The 20,936-nt window shown below is 39.9% G+C and overlaps 1 protein-coding gene across 1 annotated transcript; it reads left to right on the top strand.

Annotated features, from left to right (window-relative positions):
* Positions 1-57: 57 nt before the first annotated feature.
* On the top strand, positions 58-19,907 carry phf23b (PHD finger protein 23b). Its single transcript, XM_061961184.2, has 5 exons — positions 58-528; positions 1,179-1,210; positions 1,305-1,397; positions 8,217-8,799; positions 18,265-19,907. The coding sequence occupies exons 1-5, from the start codon at positions 501-503 to the stop codon at positions 18,456-18,458; spliced, it is 930 nt and encodes a 309-aa protein (XP_061817168.1). The 5' UTR covers positions 58-500; the 3' UTR covers positions 18,459-19,907.
* Positions 19,908-20,936: the final 1,029 nt, after the last annotated feature.

Raw genomic sequence — 20,936 nt, 5'->3', positions numbered from 1 at the left:
TTTCTCACTTATCACACAACTACAATACCCACACTCCCTTGCGGTCTATAGAGTCTTCTGCCGCGCGCAGACTACTTGGGAGTGTGTCGAATCCGTTGCGTTACATCTTTCTTGCGAACTATCAAAACACAAACAAAAATCGGATACGTTACTTATTTAAATGTTAAATAATGCTTGTAGGCTGGACCGGTGCTTTTGTTTATTTTTAACAAAACAGCATGAGCGAAGGAAAAATTACGTATCGTCAAGTGTGGCGACACTTTTAAAGGCGGTTCGCTGGATTAAGGAGGGGATTTACAGCAACTTTTCATTTTTTCTGGATTTGTTTAATGTTTTTTTTCGTAAAGAAGAGATTCTTTTTTTATTTGCATCGGCTATTGCCCGGGTGCTTTCACACCGGGCTGCCGCTGTTGAGCTCCGGCTAGCTAGCGGTTAGCTAGCTGGCTCTTGGATCTAATAATCATAATAAGGCCTGCTCGTCGGAAAGGAGAAGGGGGACAATGCTCGACATAATGTCTGACCACCAAGGTATGTTTAATGACATTATTTAAAAAAAAAACTGCATAACGTAAGTTGATTTGTAATGTGTAGGTTTTAATACAGAGGTAGCCGATTGCTACCTAGCTTATGTAGATGCTACATTCGGCTTGCGTATGTCACAATTCTCTATTTTCTCGGTAGCTAAATAATCTAAATCCAAAATGTCACAATTGCTTCACTCTCGGCGAATGATGTCGCCTTAATCGTCAAAGCCGGCGGCTTTTCATGTCTTAAATGCCTGTCGAGTAAGTGTTCAGTTGGCTTGCTAGCCGCGACGAGCTAACAAACACAAATAAGTTGCGCTTACCTGCACTTGTCAACGATCATAACACAATTACTTACGATAAATCTGCCATAAAGCTTGAATATTTCTTTAAATGCTATATCTGTGTGTGTTCACCAGCTATCTTAAGCGTGTGGCCAATAAAAGTTACCACAAAAGTCAACAAAGCATAAGTGTGTCATTTAACAGTCCATGCGCCGTTATACAGTCGTTAAATTATAACATTGTCGCTAATAAACCTCCCCGCTTGCGTCGCCTATATGGCAAATAATCCCCATTAAGCTGTTTAGCAGCTAATGCTAGCTAGCCTTAATTCATCGAAATGGCTGACAAATTGTGTTTCTCCCCTTTGTAGATTCGCTTCTGACGTGCAAAACTGAACCTTTGGTAAGTTTTTTTTTTTTTTTTTTACTTTTCTTAAAAAAATAAAAATCTGAAATAGTGATAGCATTGTAATTCACCTGTTTATTTTGGTGTACAGCCCCCAGAGAGGAAGAGAAGGACGGTGGAGGACTTCAATAAATTTTGCAGCTTTGTCCTTGCCTATGCTGGCTACATCCCCAGTCCCAAAGAGGTAAAGGCATGTTCAATGTTTGTATTAAGGGTGGGAATCTTTGGGCACTTCACGATTCGATTGTGATTAGGAGTCACTTGCTCCGATTTGATTATAAATTAATTATGTCCCTTTTAATTATTATATTGTATGTTGTTATTATTGTGGCAGCACGGTGTTACAGGGGTTAGTGCATGTGCCTCACAATACGAAGGTCCTGAGTTCAATCCCGGTCTCGGGATCTTCCTGTGTGGAGTTTGCATGTTCTCCGTGGGTTCCCTCCGGGTACTCCGGCTTCCTCCCACCTCCAAAAACATGCATCTGGGGATAGGTTGATTGGCAACACTACATTGGCCCGAGTGTTTGAATATGTGTGTGAATGTTGTCTATCTGTGTTGGCCCTGGCGACTTGTCCAAGGTGTACACCGCCTTCCGCCCAAATGCAGCTGAGATAGACTCCAGTACCCCCCGCTACCCTAAACGAGACAAGCAGTACAAAATGAATTGATGGATGTTATTATTGTATATAATATTTCAATCAATCAATCAATGTTTATTTATATAGCCCTAAATCACAAAAGTCTCAAAGGGCTGCAAAAGCCACAACGACATCCTCGGTACAGAGCCCACATAAGGGCTCTGGGTGGTCTCCTGCTGGTCGATTGTTTGATTGTTTGATTGTTTCATTATTAATACGTTTCGGAGCTGCACGGTTATTGGAATTGTATTCCGGATCATGATTTTTGCTGTTACGTCTGAATGAGGGTGATAATTTCCCCATTGGGGGAATAAATAAATCCATCATATCCTATCAGTGGCAATATTAACATTTAAAAAGCAGGCTTTGCGACACACCAAATCGGGCACTTTTACAGCCGCGTGGCAGAAGATCAACCAGGGCTTGTGGTAAAGCGGTAACCGCCCAAATCACACAGGGCTCCATTACCAATGCAACCACCTCACTAACCATCCATCCATCCTTCGGGGCCGCGGGGGGCGCTGGAGCCTATCTCAGCTACAATCGGGCGGAAGGCGGGATACACCCTGGACAAGTCGCCACCTCATCGCAGGGTCAACATAGATAGACAGACAACATTCACACTCGCAGTCACACACTAGGGCCAATTTAGTGTTGCCAATCAACCTATCCCCAGGTGCATGTCTTTGGACCTCACTAACTGATAGTAACAAATTTTTTTCTGGGCTGCTGCAGCCTGTCTCCTTATTTCTCTTCCATAGAGTCTGGTATGAAATGGCGACAGGTGTGAATGCCTGCACGACACACTCTGTATGTGTCCTTGCACTAAATTAGTCCAATAGTTCAGCTTTAAATTAGACTCCTACAACCCATGGAAACCCCTGAATCCGATCGTGTTCAGTTTTTGAAAAGTCGGACTAACACACCTGGATTATGTGATTGATTGATTGATTGGGGGTGTGCGGCTGCAGGGGACCCTTAGTATCGCGCATGCGCCAGTCTCAATTTGCGGGATATAACCCGGAAGCAGATACCATTCAATGAAAAACCTAGCAACATCACAGGGCCAACACAGATAGACAGAAAACATTCACACTCACATTCACACCCTAGGGCCCATATAGTGTTGCCAGTCAACCTTGAAGCATGTATATTAAAGGCAAATAATAAAGCGTACACAAACCTCTTCACGCTGCATTTGTGCACTCCAAACTGTCAGTCAGGACACAACCGGTCTTTTCCTTCGGATTTAAAACTCCTTCCAGCAATCCAGAGCCTTTTGAATTAACTCCAAGACAATCAAAAGTTTTGTTTCCATGATTCATCGTTCGAAAATTCCTTTGAAAAAACTTTGCCGCCTATCTTTCTTTGATTCGTACCTGCATCCGTCCGGAAACATTCTTGGTAGTAGTGTATATAAAACAATCTTGCCTTCCTTCATATTTCCCCTGAACAGGCCGTTCTGAATTTTGCCCTGGTGTGACGTCAGCAGATTATCCATATATAGCATATTTTTACCCAAAGGGCTTTGCATGGGTCCGCCATACTCGTTTAACACTGTTGTCAATAAGATCCTTCTTTTTCTCTATCCTCTGCTGTCGCTATTTCTAATACAGAGTAGTTTATATACTTAATCTGGCAGTAGACTCACTATGTAAACGCTAAAAACTACAACAAAGACGACTGGTAGAAGACGCAGTCAAAGTGGAGGCACGTAAATAACCGAGAAGGCTGTCAGAAAGCAGCTTGGAAATGGTCTAAAACAAGGCACTATGCAAAATTTTGACTAAAGAACCACCTTTACATGTTACAAAGAAGTGTTGAATGTAAAAAAAAAATCTTAATATGACATAATGCATCAAATATAAGGTATATGCCGTATTTTCCGGACCATAGGGCGCACCAGATTACAAAGCGCACTGCCGATGAATGGTCTATTTTTTTAATCTTTTTTCATATATAAGGAGGATTAAAGGAGTCATATTATTTTTATTTTTTTCTAAATGTAAAACACTTCCTTTTGGTCTGCATAACATGTAATGGTGGTTCTTTGGTCAAAATGTTGCATATATTATGTTTTACAGATCATCTTCAAGCCGGTTTCTAACAGTCGCTTCAGGATGTGCCGTTTTGTGGGCGGTCTTATTTACGTGGCTCACCTTAGGCAGCGTTTTCTCCCCGTCATCTTTGTTGTAGCGGTGTAGCGTGCAAGGACAGGAGTGGAAGAAGTGTCAAAAGATGGAGCTTACTGTTTTAATGACATTCAGACTTTACTTCAATCAATAATAGAGCAGCATCTCCTCATCCGGAAACAACAACTCTGGAAATGTGTCCCGTGAAAAACCGTCCGACCGTAACTCTCTAATAACTAAAGTTCCTCTAGTGATTAATGTAAACTCACTACACCGGTATGTTTTAGCACTTTCATGGCGAGTTTACTGACCGATATAAGTAAGAACTTTACACTACTTTATATTAGAAATGGCAACAGCGGAGGATGAATGTTCCATAACAAGAAGATAGAGAAAGAGAAGAAGCTTATCGACTCCGCTGTTGAGACTGACTACAAAGGTGGACCCACGCAATTTTTCAGGATTAATGCAGATCCCAAATACAGATCAGAAGGTAAGAAAAGTTGCTTTTGCATAATATTGCGAAACAAAACGCCAGATAATGTCTTACTTTATACACGCACCATAACCGCTGCTGCCCACTGCTCCACTCACCTCCCAGGGGGTGATCAAGGGGATGGGTCAAATGCAGAGGACAAATTTCACCACACCTATTGTGTGTGACAATCATTGGTACTTTAACTTAACTTAACTTTAAAATAATACTCCTATGTTGAAGTACAGTACAATCCATCAAGCGGTGCGGCTTCATATTTTACCAAAGTCGTACTAAAACATTTTGATAGATTTTTGGGCGCCGTGTGTTATGTTCTATTTTTTCTATGGAACATATAAAATGTTGGTGTTTTTTACTTGAGTCATATTGCCATCATAGTGCAGTCTACTACACATATCTCTTAGATGTTTGACTGCCATCTACTGGTCACACTCATCATTACACCATGTACCAAATAAAATTGCTTCGAGGTCGGTAAGCAAAACCAGAATTATTCCGTACATTAGTTGCACCGGCTTGTAAAGCGCATTGTCAAGTTTTGAGGAGGAAAAAAAGGATTTTAAGTGCGCCTTATAGTCCGGAAAATACGGTACTTAATCTGTCAGTAGACTCACTATGTAAGCGCTAAAAACTACAACAAAGATGACTGGTAGAAGACGCAGTCAAAGTGGAGGCACGTAAAGAAGACCGCCCATCCTGAGAAAGCTGTCAGAAAGCAGCTTGAAGATGGTCTATTAAACACGGTCTGTGCAACATTTTGACCAAAGAACCACCTTTACATGTTATGTAGACCACGAAGAAGTGTTTAAATGTAGAAAAATCCTAATATGACATAATGCATTAAATGTAATGTATATACCTAGAAGATGGCCATAAAACTCTGGGGGATGGCGTGACGCATCTCCGTATTTACCACGCAAAATTAAAACAAATGCCACATTGGCTAAAAAACTGCAAATGAGTTAGTTTTTCTACCTATTTCTCAGTTATTCCAACAATAGTAGACCGACATTGTGTACCAGGATGCCAGAGCAAACAAGGAGATGGGAAGGGAAGAGCATTTGACAGCATTCCCAAAGATCCCAAAAGACGACACAAGTGGATTACAGCAATAAAAGATGCTCGAAGCGAACAGACAAGTAACAACACTGAACCCTTAAACATCAGATTCCATGAGTATGCGACTGTGTAGAGAACACTTTATATCAGGTATGGGATCTCACTTTCTACACCTTAATACTGTGTATTTGATCATCTGTTATTATGGTTTGTGGCGGGTTTTAGTGTAAATCGAGTGAGTTTGACCCATGTGTTATGACTGTGATTTTGTGGGGACACCAAGCTAAAACAAGGGAAGCTAAATACTTGTTGCTCACACAGCTATGAGCAATTCATAGCAGAAAACACGTGAAATTGTTGCTAAATGTTAAATTTCTGCAAGTTTATGCTGTATTTGTAGGACGCTTTCAAACTATTGCTTTGCTCTCGTTTCTTGTGGCTAAGGTTTGATGTGTTGAAGCTCAATGTTTTTTCCCCTCCTCGCGGAATGTTTGCAGAACATTTGGTGCTACAGGTGGGGGAAATAAGCGATTTTTAGATGCATTGCATTTCGGACACAAATTATTATAGAATCGATTAGTAAACATCTATAATCGATTTAGTTCTTGTAAATAAAGTAATGCAGACAGTTCTAAAATTTGGCTGGCTACAATGAGCCACCTCACCGAGAGATCCAACCAGCTCCTTTAGGATCAGACACTTATGGTACAGTTTTGCACACATTTCTATTAATTTATTAAATGTGATAGAAATGAATTTAACTGTTTCTTATTCCAAATTAATTGTTTTTTTTAGTTGCGAGTGAAAAACGCTTATTCAGTGAAACGAAAATAAATGTAAAACTGCATCAATATACATAAATTAAAGATGCATCAATAATCAATTTTTAATGGAATCGTAGCTCCTGAATCGTAATGAAATCGTGAGGTGCCCAAAGACTCCCACCTCTCGCTACAGCATGCAGAATGTCTTCCTCTGAAACCATAAAAAAGCCCCACACCATCGACACCATATTTGTTTACAGCGAGCTTGGGACGTTTACGGCATGTTGTTTTACAGCACAAGCAAGACAAAAAAGTGGTGCTTGATTATCCCACCCGATTATATGTTTGTGATACATTTCACGCTGATATTAAACTTGATCAAACGTCATAATAATGTCCGTGACAGCAGCCAATCTGTCAACATTTCTTTGCATACTTATGGTTGTAAGGTACTGCAGAAGTAAACACAATGGCTTAACTTGAAGCTCAAGGCTCAGAGCTGAGAGCAGCGAAATCAGGCTATTGTTGAAAGAAAAAAGCTAACTCAATATCTATATATATATATATATATATTGTGTGTCAGTGGTTTAGATTGCCAATGTGATGTGGAGCAAATGAAGCCAGTGTCCAAGGTGTGTATATATAACAAAACCGGCAAAACAACTCATTTGGTTCATTGTTTGAAAAAGTACCACCCAAGAAATAATGCGGAAAGTGTGAAAATGCGATTGGAGTCTGCACTGCTTGCAACTGTTTTAGGAGATGTACTAGCGTTGTGACTACGGAACTGATATTTTAACTTAACTGGCTAATCTGTAATATTATCAAAGATAATGCACATTTGCAAGTAGCAATGATAAGCGTATGTAACGTCATAATTTGAAAATGGCAATATTTATATCGATTATGTTCCTGCGTCGCTGCACAAACGTAAAATAAGAACGTTTGTTTCACTAATTTCCATGGAGCCGAGCTAGCACTTTAGCTGTCACTTTGGCTACGTTCACAATGCAAGGTATGATGCCAATTCACATTTTTTTAGTCGTTCCTACCACCAAAAAAATAAGCGACTTCTCTGTATGTCTAAAATGAGCGGAAGGTGTCCCTGTTTTTATAGAAGTAAACGTGACCCAGAGTCGTGTTGGGGTCAGTTCTGGCACATTTATGGCAACTTCAAGGAGTTGGTGCAACTGGAATAAACATTTATTATTTCCTGTAGGAGATTAAGGAAGTTTGCAGGGCATTTGTTGTGACATCTGCACTAAGAAGCATGTGGGTGATGAGGAAGAGTGGTGGGACAATGGCTTACCACACATACTTCTTATTCAGCTTCCACTAACCACTCCCCTGCTTCTTCCACCGCTGTGTCCGGTCATAGTTTACACAGGTCCCCGAAATAGCTGTTCATGTTGCAACATGACTGTGATTTAAGACCTCCAAAATCAGCATCTCCTCATCCACCCTGTCAAGGAGGTGAAATACCACCTGAAACAAGTTGACTTCAGGTCTGTCCTTGCCCATTAGGTTGTTTCAAGGTGAAAAGTACGCTCTGCAGTATTTTATTTTGGAAGAAATATCAAATTTGTTTTGTGATTGTGCATGACGTCTTGTCCTACACAAGCTGATTTTTGCTGATTTGATCCAGCTTTCGGCAAATCTAAAACTGTAAATGTGGCGGAAAGCTGCCGACTGGCGGAGTCGTACTGCTGGCATGCACGGCGCGCCCACAGTTGATGGAAACTCACACATTGATTAAAATGGGAACATATCAGCTTCGCTGCTGTTAAATCGTGAAAATCCAGGGTAAGACTGGCGATAAGATAACTGGTCAGTAAAGGGAAAATATAGACAAACGATCAGATTGTCTTTACGTGTCTACTCCACTTTAGATTCTTTGTTTCTGTTGTATAGGAAAGCTCATGGTCACCAACGTCAAGCTCCGCCCACAGCTCAGGGCCGTCAGTGGATGGCGGTGGCAGCAGTGGCTCGATGAGTGCAACTTGGGCAGATGGCGGCTCCTCGGACCTTCACACCATCCACACATTTGTGCGCAAGGCCCGCGCTAACAAGGGCAAAAGCCGCATGCCCCCTGACAGCACCTTGCTGGACAAAATGCGCCTCAAAGACACGCTATACGACAGCGCTAGCCACGCCAAAGCCGAGCGCAGGAAGGACAAAAAGCCCAAAAAGTTATTCGGCTTGCCATCTTCGGCGGACAGTGGTAGCAGCGAAGGCGAGAAACGGCCGCGCATCAAACGCTGCAAGAACAGCAAGCAACCCAAACCCAAGAGGTTCAAGAGCACCATGATGCAAGACAACAGTGACCCAGAGGAGCAGTGTGAGGGTGGACCAACCGAGCACGGGGATCCCAGTCCAAGCCTGCATGGCGCCGCCGGCAAGATGACGCACTCTGACGAGACCATGAGGGACGCCGAGATGAGTTCCAGCGAGGGCGAGACGTGGATCGCAGACGAAGACATCATGGTAGAGTCTGGTAAGGATGTCATCATTTCAACTTGATGATAAATACATTTTAGGTAATAATAATCTGTTACAGGGCCTGTGGCTGTCATAAAACCTTTATTAATTGTTAATTGTACAGACAGTACATGTGACGTTATATAAGTGGAACAGTAAGTTAACTGATTTAATTAGGGCTGTCACCTATTAACTTACATGAATAATCACAAAACATTATTGCGTTAATCATGTAGAAGCAAATATTAATCTCAATTTGTTTATTTTTTTTGTCTTGTCCAGCCACTCCGACAAATCACATTGTCGATGTACAAACCCCGTTTCCATATGAGTTGGGAAATTGTGTTAGATGTAAATATAAACAGAATACAATGATTTGCAAATCATTTTCAACCCATATTCAGTAGAATATGCTACAAAGACAACATATTTGATGTTCAAACTGATAAAAAAATTTTTTGCAAATAATCATTAACTTTAGAATTTGATGCCAGCAACACGTGACAAAGAAGTTGGGAAACGTGGCAATAAATACTGATAAAGTTGAGGAATGCTCATTAAACACTTATTTGGAACATCCCACAGGTGAACAGGCAAATTGGGAACAGGTGGGTGCCATGATTGGGTATAAATATAGATTCCTTGAAATGCTCAGTCATTCACAAACAAGGATGGGGCAAGGGTCACTACTTTGTCAACAAATGTGTGAGCAAATTGTTGAACAGTTTAAGAAAAACCTTTCTCAACCAGCTATTGCAAGGAATTTAGGGATTTCACCATCTACGGTCCGTAATGTCATCAAAGGGTTCAGAGAATCTGGAGAAATCACTGCACGTAAGCAGCTAAGCCTGTGACCTTCGATCCCTCAGGCTGTACTGCATCAACAAGCGACATCAGTGTGTAAAGGATATCACCACATGGGCTCAGGAACACTTCAGAAACCCACTGTCAGTAACTACAGTTGTTCGCTACATCTGTAAGTGCAAGTTAAAGCTCTCCTATGCAAGGCGAAAACCGTTTATCAACAACACCCAGAAACGCCGTTGGCTTTGCTGGGCCTGAGCTCATCTAAGATGGACTGATGCAAAGTGGAAAGTGTTCTGTGGTCTGACGAGTCCACATTTCAAATTGTTTTTGGAAACCGTGGACGTTGTGTCCTCCGGACCAAAGATGAAAAGAACCATCCGGATTGTTATAGGCGCAAAGTTGAAAAGCCAGCATCTGTGATGGTATGGGGGTGTATTAGTGTTCAAGACATGGGTAACTTACACATCTGTGAAGGCGCCATTAATGCTGAAAGGTACGTACAGGTTTTGGAGCAACATATGTTGCCATCCAAACAACGTTACCATGGACGCCCCTGCTTATTTCAGCAAGACAATGCCAAGCCACGTGTTACATCAATGTGACTTCATAGTAAAAGAGTGCGGGTACTAAACTGGCCTGCCTATAGTCCAGACTGTCTCCCATTGAAAATGTGTGGCGCATTATGAAGCCTAAAATACCACAATGGAGACCCCCAGAATGTTGAACAACTTAAGCGGGACGGCGTGGCGCAGTGGGAGAGTGGCCGTGCGCAACCCAAGGGTCCCTGGTTCAATCCCCACCTAGTACCAACCTCGTCATGTCCGTTGTGTCCTGAGCAAGACACTTCACCCTTGCTCCTGATGGGTGCTGGTTAGCGCCTTGCATGGCAGCTCCCTCCATCAGTGTGTGAATGTGTGTGTGAATGGGTAAATGTGTAAGTAGTGTCAAAGCGCTTTGAGTATCTTGAAGGTAGAAAAGCGCTATACAAGTACAACCCATTTATCATTTATTTATCATTATCATTTATAAGCTGTACATCAAGCAAGAATGGGAAAGATTCCACCTGAGAAGCTTAAAAACTTTGTCTCCTCAGTTCCCAAACGTTTACTGAGTGTTGTTAAAAGGAAAGGCCATGTAACACAGTGGTGAACATGCCCTTTCCCAACTACTTTGGCACGTGTTGCAGCCATGAAATTCTAAGTTAATTAATATTTGTAAAAAAAAAAAGAAAAAAATGTATGAGTTTGAACATCAAATATCTTGTCTTTGTATTGCATTCAATTGAATATGGGTTGAAAAGGATTTGCAAATCATTGTATTCCGTTTATATTTACATCTAACACAATTTTCCAACTCATATGGAAACTCGGTTTGTAGATGCCCATATCTGCTGCACAGATTTACTTTACAAAAGCGAAGTGTGGGATACTTCTCTTGTTGCCTTATTTGTATTTGACTTTATTAAATGGATTTATATTAATGTTTGGCGCAGGAGGGGATAGAAAGAAGAAAAAAAGAACAAGAGAGGGATAAGACAGAGAGACAACAGCAGCAACAACAACAAAAACAACATCTGCAAATACGAGATAGTAAAAGTGATAGAAAAGCAGTTAGTGAAGTAAATATTAACACAGAAATGACAATGAACATTATTGCACTCCAAACGGAGCAATACAAATAACAGTAGAAATAGATTAATAAACCGCAATGTATTTTGACAGCACATGCTCCTTTACCTTAACCGATGGTTACCTTAAACGGGAACCATTATGCAAAACTAGCTTTTTTTACCTATTGCTTGTATTTACATGACGTCACAAATCCTGCTCACGTCCCGCTGATAGAATATGTGTATTGGTCTAGCCAGCGTCTATTTTAAATGGGTTCTAGGAGAAAAATGCCCTATGATTGCGTTGTTTTTCGCTGTACGAACCATATAAATCGTTAAAGGATAAACGTTTCTTCAGAGATCCTTGAGGTAATCAAGAAAGGCGAAAGAGTGCAAGGATTTTACGAAACTATGATGAGAAAAGTGTCACGCACTACAGTCCAAGGTAGCAAAGTCGAAAAATGCTCGTGTTTACAGTGATCACTTAATTAAAGGTTTGTTTGATATATGTTTAGTATTTCCCATTTAAGTATTGTATTACTTGTATTTTTTTAAACTCATTTTTGCTTCGAGTGTTTCATGAAGCACCAACTGGCCAAGTTTAAATAAAAGAGAGCAAATGTGAGCAAAATCTAAAAGTTAAGCTTTTACCAAAGACATGAATAATAAATGAATCTTTCAGCACATACACGATGTTGTAATCTATAGTTATATTTTGATAAACAATCATAAATGAATCTTTCAGCACATACACAATGTTGACATCTATAGTTATTTTTTGATAAACGATCATAAATGAATCTTTCAGCACATACACGATGTTGTAATCTATAGTTATATTTTGATAAACAATCATAAATGAATCTTTCAGCACATACACAATGTTGACATCTATAGTTATTTTTTGATAAACGATCATAAATGAATCTTTCAGCACATACACAATGTTGACATCTATAGTTATATTTTGATAAACAATCATAAATTAATCTTTCAGCACATACACAATGTTGACATCTATAGTTATATTTTGATCAACAGTCATAAATGAATCTTTCAGCACATACACGATGTTGTAATCTATAGTTATATTTTGATAAACAATCATAAATTAATCTTTCAGCACATACACAATGTTGGCATCTTTAGATATATTTTGATAAACAATCATAAATGAATCTTTCAGCACATACACAATGTTGACATCTATAGTTATATTTTGATAAAGACGGGGAAACACATGCATATTTGTAACGGCGCATGCAACAACAACAACAAACATGGCTGTAGATGTGAAGTTAAATCCTGAAATGCAACCTTAACCGAGCTAAAATTATGCATATTTATACCAATTTCCTTGACCCAGCCACACACAAAAAATTTGTAGAACTCCATGCTTTTCCAAGTTTCATCTGTTTTGTCCTGTAGAATGGTGTCTGGAGCACCAGATAGTTCGACATGTCTGGGAATGCCACTGACGGGTAATCCTGGAGATCACTCGACAAATCTTTTTTTGATAAAGTATACGGATCTATTCCATTGCATAGTTTGATTTTTTTTGCTCATACCTGCTTTTTGCAGGAAGATCTGGGCCTCTTGCGTACTCAGATAGTTTGCACGCTGCTTGCTGTACAACAGCCATCTTGGCTTGGTTGACCACTACGGTTTTTCACTTCCGGGAAGAAGTCACATGTCGGAATACAAGAAATTGGTACCTGTTTTTATGTATTTCAGATCTGCAAAATTCCCGAAAATGTGAAATTGTTTATAAAATCTTGTCTTCCTTCATACTTCCTCCAAACAAGCCATTTGGAATTTGCCCCATTTATGACGTTTGATCTAATCTGCCATTGTCGTCCGCATTGTAATGATTAGGCCCCTTTTTTACTATCGTCTTATTGTGGGGCAGACTGGCTTGTACATGCACATGCATCCTCTGCTGTTGCCATTCCAAATACAAATTGGTGTTTAGTTCGAACTTATATCAGTCAGTATTCTCGCGATGGAAGCGCTAAAAACGACAACATGACTGACGGGTAGAAGACGCAGTCGAAGTGGAGGCTTGTAAATAAGACCGCCCACAAAACGGCACATCCTGAACAGATGGTCAGAAAGCACCTTGAAAACAGTCTTTAAAACATAATCTATGCAACATTTTGACCAAATAACCACCATTACATGTTATGTAGACCACAAAGAAGTGTTTTGAATGTGGGAAAATAAAGCATGATATGATATACCCTTTTAAAGGCAGAGCAGGTTGTTGTACGGTCAGTGAGCGAGAAGACTCTGACTGGTGTCCTCAATGGCAAATTTCAATACCAAATACACTCTGAAACATTAAAAAAAATCTGTAATAAACAATAACATTGTATCGTGTCACAATAGTGACTTCTTATTTAAAGGTAATTTGGATTATGCAAGAAACTCATTTTCTGCAGTTAAATTGCGATAATCAATATGCAAATTGTGATTATTCTCATTTAAATAATGTAATTGTTGGACATGACTGGGATTGAATAGCAAAACAACATAACTATACAGTCACTTTTTCACATGCTTAATTGTTTTGCACGTGTAAAAAGAAGTGGGCACTGTTTTAATTAGGAGTGTGACAAAATAGAAACTCTTTAATACGAGTCGGGTCAATGTTCAACGGGCCTGCATGAAGCTAGTTCCGTTATCCTTATGAAATATAAAAAATACCACAGCTTTTTGTCTGTGCTGTATTTATTTCATTTACTTCTCCTGCAACCCTGACTCATTAAGATTTGAAAGGTGGCAAAGTTACTCGACACCTCATATTTGTCATTTAAAAACGATACATTCTGAACAACAACTCGTAGTTAAGATCTCAATACCTTGAAGAAACCTTGTTGTCAGCAGACCAGACATAGTAGACATAGTAAATACATCTACTTTTCCACTGCTTGATTCTGTGCTCATTTGTGCTGTTTTAACATTTGGTGGAAATAAAACATACTGTGTAACTGCGGTTGCAGGGATGAATCCCTAATAGATTAAATCAAAATCACTATTAATTGATTTAGAACTTAAGAAATCATATTGTAATCGTTTTAGGAAATTAGTGATGATACTCTGCAATGAAAATGGCTCTACAGCCATCTGCAATATTTTCCAAATGAAAACTCCAATAGTTGGTACCAGCACAGCGGCATTCAATAACAGCCAGCGAATTTGTCACGTCATCTGCTCAACAAACATGAAACGGAGTATGAAGCATTTTAACAAGGGCACTGACAAACACAGGCTGCTACGGCGAAGCATCAAAGTAGAGTTCCACAGGTAAAACAAATATTCAAATGAAAGGGAAAAGGCAGAGCCATATATGGGCTGGATATGTGTTTTTACGTGTTTTCTAAAACATCTTACTGAATCTGACTTGTAATCATCTGTGAAAGTTTCATTTCATGGGCTTTACAACAATACCAGTGTATTAGTAGGGCTGCTGAAAGAAAATCGAATCACATCCCAATCGCCATCTTATTTATACTAATTCTAAATCAATTCTTAATTTTCAAAAATCCTATTCCAGCTGCACTCGGGTAAGTATCCACCTCATCTCAGGCCTAACACAGATAGACAGACCACATTCACTTAATAGGGACCATTTAGTGTTGCCAATCAGCCTAACCCCAGGTGCATGTCTTTGGAGGTGGGAGGAACCCACAAAATTACGAGGAGAACATGCAAACTCCACACAGAAAGACCGAACCCAACACCGTTTTACAGTGAGGCCAGAGCCATAGCCTCTTCTCCACCATACTACCCTTTTGGTGAACTCAGGTGGTGAATTTAAATGTGTTCTTTGGCATGGTTTACAGCCACTCACTTTTGATTTTAATCTGTGTAAGGATTTTGAAATATGCACATTGTTTTTGTTCAAACACATGGCTTTGTTCAAACACATGGCTACTGTATATCATGAGCAATACATTAATCATGGCAACATGCAATTTTGTATCACGCATCGTGTGGTACCCTGAGATTCCCCAGCTTTAGTTTTCACAGTAAAACTACAGACACTTTGTAAACTTCCTAATTGTAATACAAGTGTATAAATAAGTTATCACTGTTTTAATGGTAAACGTAAAATCTCTGTAAATATTATATAAAAAGTAGGGATGCGCTGATAGTTTACCATCACTAACATTCTTATAATTATACAAGTGCAAACATAAGCTAACTACTGCTAATACAGGGTCTGCAGGCCTTAAAATCTCTCAAATTCTCTTAAAATCTCATAAAAGGTCTTAATCCATTAACGTTACTTTTATTTAAAACAAACATCAACTTTAGATATTTCGATTTTTGGGGACGCTGTAACGTAAGGTTATGCTACTCTGGTCGGAATTTATAGCGCACCATCAGCTAGAGTGCTGTGCGCGTGCAGTGCTGTGTTGTTACAGCTAAGCATAGCAGCGAATATAATTTAACGAAAATCCACAGCAAAGCCGAATGACTATAAGATGGGTAAGTGCAAGCTGAACGATTTGTGGCTCCAGAGCGATCAATGCTTGAAGGCGGTGGATGGAAACGTATTACCGGTAAGTGTTTAGGACCGGGATGTGTAGCAATGGAGGAGGGAAGAGTTTGTAAACATGGCGGTGAAAGTGAATTGAATGATAAAGTAAAAGTCAAAAGTATGGGATAAGTTTGAGTCAAAAGCTGCTGAAACGCCACAAACACTTGCACAACTATACAAGAGTCAACTGAACCCCCTCAAAGGAGTGCATTGTGGGTAAAGTGGTGCCAATAGTCTAAGGAGATGAATATGAGATGTTTACTAGTGAAATCATACTATTACATATAGTAAGTACACAGTCATTTCTCTGTGTTACTAGTGTACTCACAGCAGTAAAGCTATTAAAAAAACAACCATAATTCTCTTATATGATTTCTATTATTTATTCCAATAATTTCAGGTCAGTTTCTCATGTCTAATATTTTCTTCAGGTTTATACAGCAAGTGACATTAAAAGCTATTTAGGTTCTGTTTAGTGTTTACACTCAGTTTATGGTTGGGTGAGGAAAGTAAGGAAGATTTGGGAATGTCATCTTGTCATGCCTAAATTTAAAACCAGTCTTTGTTTATTAGCAATATATTTTCTCAAAAGTCACAAAAATCAGGAAAAATGTATTCACACGTAGTAGACACAAAAAGAGCTGAGCAAATGTGAATGTTATCCACATTATTCACATCCAAATTATGTTTGAGGCTTGCAAGCCATCATCGCCGCCTTTCTTTTAGACAATCGCTCCGTCTGCACTCTGTTTTTCCACAACTTGGTGCAGATACAGTAGTAGTACTGCAGATGTTTTCATCTGTTTGCTACATTCTGACAGCTGCAAAAACAGGGCAATAGGTAACCTATGCTAACAGTCCCTTTCACAGACAATACATTGTTGTATGTGTCTCTACCATTGCTGACATTCTGCTTGTTGTTCTATGAAAACATTTGAGAAGAAGCTCACCGCACCTTTTGCAAGAAACCACATCTATGGCAAATCTGAAAAATGGCTCTTAGGATTTTTTTTTTCAATTAGTTTAAAGTCTAGAGTCTTCTGGTGTATTTAGTTAGTCTAACCCAGGAGTCGGCAACCCAAAACGTTGAAAGAGCCATATTGGACCAAAAATACAAAAAACAAATCTGTCTGGAGCTGCAAAAAATTATAAGTCGTATATAAGTCTTATAATGAATGCAACACATGACGTAAGTGTCTATATTAGCTATAACAGCTTACTATCAAAATGACTGTGTTGCAGGCTGATGCAAATCTTTGTTGACAGAAATGTTGAAATGTAATATTTATTCTAAACATTTTTACAACATTAGAAACTATTAGTAAATCAGTGGCTCCTCAGAAGGTGAGATAACTCCTGGAAATTATTGGCCAAAGGTATACGTGTGTGTCCAAGTTAAAGGAAACAGCAGGCTGTCTTCTTTTAATCAATTTATTACAATCTTTGGCAAGCTAGGTAATGTTTGCTGTGGTCTGGAACAACATGGCACACAAACAACTATCTGAAATGAAGCCGATATTACATACAGATAATGTGTCATGAGATATGCAAAACTAAATTATATACAAAGAGGATAAAAGTAAAGGATATTAAATCAGCTCAAATATACCTACAAATGAGGCATAATGATGCAATATGTACACACAGCTAGCCCAAATAGCATGTTAGCAGTGATTAGCTTGCAGTCATGCTCTGACTAGATATGCCTGATTAGCACAACAAGTCAAAGCGCACCCATGTGCATTCACGCACAGCATTAAAGTTTTGGTGGACAAAATGAGACAAAGAAGGAGTGAAAGATTTGACATGTTTGTATTTTTCCCCATCTTTTTCCATTTTCAATCCTTATTTATAAATGCTGCAGGGAGCCACTAGGACGGCACTAAACAGCTGCATGCGCCGCGGGTTGCTGACCCCGGTCCAACCATTTTGTTTTCCAATGTGAAAGAGCAGTGAATGAATTCATATACCGGTACTTGTGTGTGAATGGGTAAATGTGGAAGTAGTGTCAAAGCGCTTTGAGTACCTTGAAGGTAGAAAAGCGCTATACAAGTACAACCCATTTATCATTTATCATTTACTTACAATTCATTCTGCCCTCTATAGTACTTTTTTGTCCGTATGGATGCGAATCGGTCTTCAATTATATTCAATATGGTCTTAAAAAGTCTTAAATTGGACTTGTTGAAACCTGCAGAAACCCTCTAATAGTATATTGTTAACCTAACAAACTTCTGTCAGAAGTACAGTATGACGAATGCAAAGGGCAAGTAGTGTCACAAATACAATTCACAAAAAAGAACCAAAACTTTGCTAACATATGACATACACCGTTGAACGTGTGACCGCTAAGCTTCGTTCACGCCTCTCCTTATTTAAGCGTACAATTTGAGGCTAGCCAAACTGACTTTGCAGCGACTCCAACTGTGGTCGAATATGCAAAGTTTGTTTCTCGCTCTCCCGGCTGTAGCTCATAGCCAATTTGTGCTAATTTCTTCCTCAAATGTTTTTCTCTGTAGGGGACGACTCGTGGGACCTGATCACGTGCTACTGCGGGAAGCCGTTTGCTGGGCGGCCGATGATCGAGTGCAACCAGTGCGGTATCTGGGTGCACTTGTCCTGCGCCAAAATCAAGAAGTCCAATGTCCCCGACATCTTTTACTGCCACAAGTGCAGGGACTTGAGGCGGTCGGGGCACAAAAAAGACACTTAGAAACAAACTTTAGGGGGCGGAGGGGCATGGTTGGTGGTCAGGGATTGGTTGTTAAGCCAGCCCCTTTTGCTTTTGTTGCCTAAAACAGCCAAAAACAGCCTAACCCGTCACTGCATTTGTCTTTCTTTTTGGACAATCAACAGTTGTTGTTTTTATTTTCTTTGGACAAGTTTTTTTGCGTTCATGACAAAAATAGTTGGTCTTAAGGGCGAGCAGTGTTTGCTTCCAGGAATAATATTTGTCTAAAAGGCAGCTTGTGTTTTTTTAGTTGTCAGTGTTAGTCACTGATGAGATTTAATCCTGATTTCAGACAATGGGCTTTTTTTGTTGTTGTGCATCAATTTTAAACGTTGGTGTCCCCGGTAAGGAACCCTTGCGGTGGGCGACCCGACTTCGATTATGAGCTATTTTTGTTGTGCATCAATTTCAAAATTAAGTATTGCACTTTTTACTTATCTGTTCTTGACCGAGCGCTTACACTCCCGAACGAGCTTGTATGTAACAAGCAAATGTTTTATTTTAGTTTGCATCACAAGGCTTCTTTTCCGTTGGCACTCTTTAAAAGGCGAGTCAACTCCCGCTTTAAGACAATTGTAAAAGTGTACAGAGAGTAAGTTGACGCCATGGACGGTATTTTGGCTGTTTTTCGTTTAATTTCTTCGTTTTCGGGGATCGGTGAGTGGCACTTTTTTGTGCTAACTCTCTTTCTCAATCGTTGTGTTGTACATATTGCATTCTTTGACAAATGTACATATGTGAAAGTTCAAGAGAGGGAAAAAAACTAGCCATGCAAAAAAGACTATATTTTCCGCAGTTATGCATTTTTTTTTCTTTAATCGTAGTTTGGAAAATAAAATTCTTCTTTGGGAAATTATGTTTTGGGTACCTCTTTATTCGGCGGCGGTTCTCTCAGGTGGCGGGAAGTCTGCGATGTGGGAGTCGGAGACCCACGGGGGACACCAGCAGTGGTTGCAGGTGACAAACTACACACTAGCATACATGCATGGTCTGTTTTTTGCATCTGTATTCATCTTATGGGACTTTTAAATCATCATCATTGTTTGAATTATTATTTCTACTTGTGTCCTTGCTAATATAGTCATTTATATTAGTATTAACACTGTCACAGTTTAAAGTTGTTAATTTCCACGCATTAGCAGGAGACCATGCAGTGGCCACTGCTGCAATTTGTCTGTCTCGCAGTCTTCTCCCCCCCAAATCCATCTCCAGGTTCTAAACCACATTCTATGACCAGATATTCCTGCATCGGAAGAATCTTTGACAAAATCAGCTCCACCCAAATGGCTTTTCCAATAAGATCCAACAATTAGACGAGTGCTACTCCTGCATCCGATGCCAATGGCCAATCGAGCACGACACAAGCAGACGATGAAATGGATGCTCTCAACATCTGTTGCTGGGTGATATGTGATCGTTGCTATTTGTAGCTTAAAAATAAAAATAAACTGCAATACAAAGTGAACAGGAGTGTGTTTTTATATATCAGAATCAGAAATACTTTATTAATGCCCGAGGGGAAATTGAAATTTTCAGCACAATCCCATTCAAGATCAGACAAACATTACAGGGAGACAGAACAGGATCGCTGATGGGTCTGCCAACTTCCGGCGCCCCTTACAAAAAAGGTGAGATACAGGTAAACAATGGGGGGCTGGGGGGAGAACAAATATAATCGGTCTAAGCCTGGGCCCCTGGAGAGGGGTTCCAGACTGAGGCCAAAGGATAAAACAACTAATAGCCATAGCACACATCTCTCTTACATGTGTGTATGAGGGAAACATCAAAGGACATTAAAAGACCAGAGCTGATGCAAACAGCCACTTCTACATACAGCTATGAATAAAAAGTAAAAGAAACATACACTGTGGTGGCCTCTGCGGTGTTCCACGCCATCGTCTGCTGGGGTTGAGGGAGCATGGCCAGAGACGGGGGCAGACCCAACAAAGCAACCAAGAGATGCACTCTCGGCCGCCCACTAACTCGGCCAGTGTCCAGTCCGCATGGATGAGCAAGGATGCGTCTAAGGAGACTGAGGTGTCCGAAATATATATCTTATCTATCTTAATATGTGTGTGTGTGTGTGTATACAAATCCCGTTTCCATATGAGTTGGGAAATTGTGTTAGATGTAAATATAAATGGAATACAATGATTTGCAAACCATTTTCAACCCATATTCAGTTGAATATGCTACAAAGACAACTTATTTGATGTTCAAACTGATAAACTTTTTTTTTTTTTTTTTCAAACAACCATTAACTTTAGAATTTGATGCCAGCAACACGTGACAAAGAAGTTGGGAAAGGTGGCAATAACAAACTGTGGACGTCGTGTCCTCCGGACCAAAGAGGAAAAGAACCATCCGGATTGTTATAGGCGCAAAGTTGAAAAGCCAGCGTCTGTGATTGTATGGGGATGTATTAGTGCCCAAGACATGGGTAACTTACACATCTGTGAA

The sequence above is a fragment of the Nerophis lumbriciformis genome, linkage group LG05, assembly GCF_033978685.3.
Source record: "Nerophis lumbriciformis linkage group LG05, RoL_Nlum_v2.1, whole genome shotgun sequence".
Classification (NCBI taxonomy): Eukaryota; Metazoa; Chordata; class Actinopteri; order Syngnathiformes; family Syngnathidae; genus Nerophis; species Nerophis lumbriciformis.
This window is presented reverse-complemented; position numbering and strand designations above follow the sequence as displayed.

Coding starts and splice junctions, on each gene's coding strand:
- phf23b (XM_061961184.2), top strand. CDS start 501: ATGCTCGACATAATGTCTGACCACCAAG. Junction 529..1,178: donor CATAATGTCTGACCACCAAG/GTATGTTTAATG, acceptor TCCCCTTTGTAG/ATTCGCTTCTGACGTGCAAA. Junction 8,800..18,264: donor AGACATCATGGTAGAGTCTG/GTAAGGATGTCA, acceptor TTTTCTCTGTAG/GGGACGACTCGTGGGACCTG.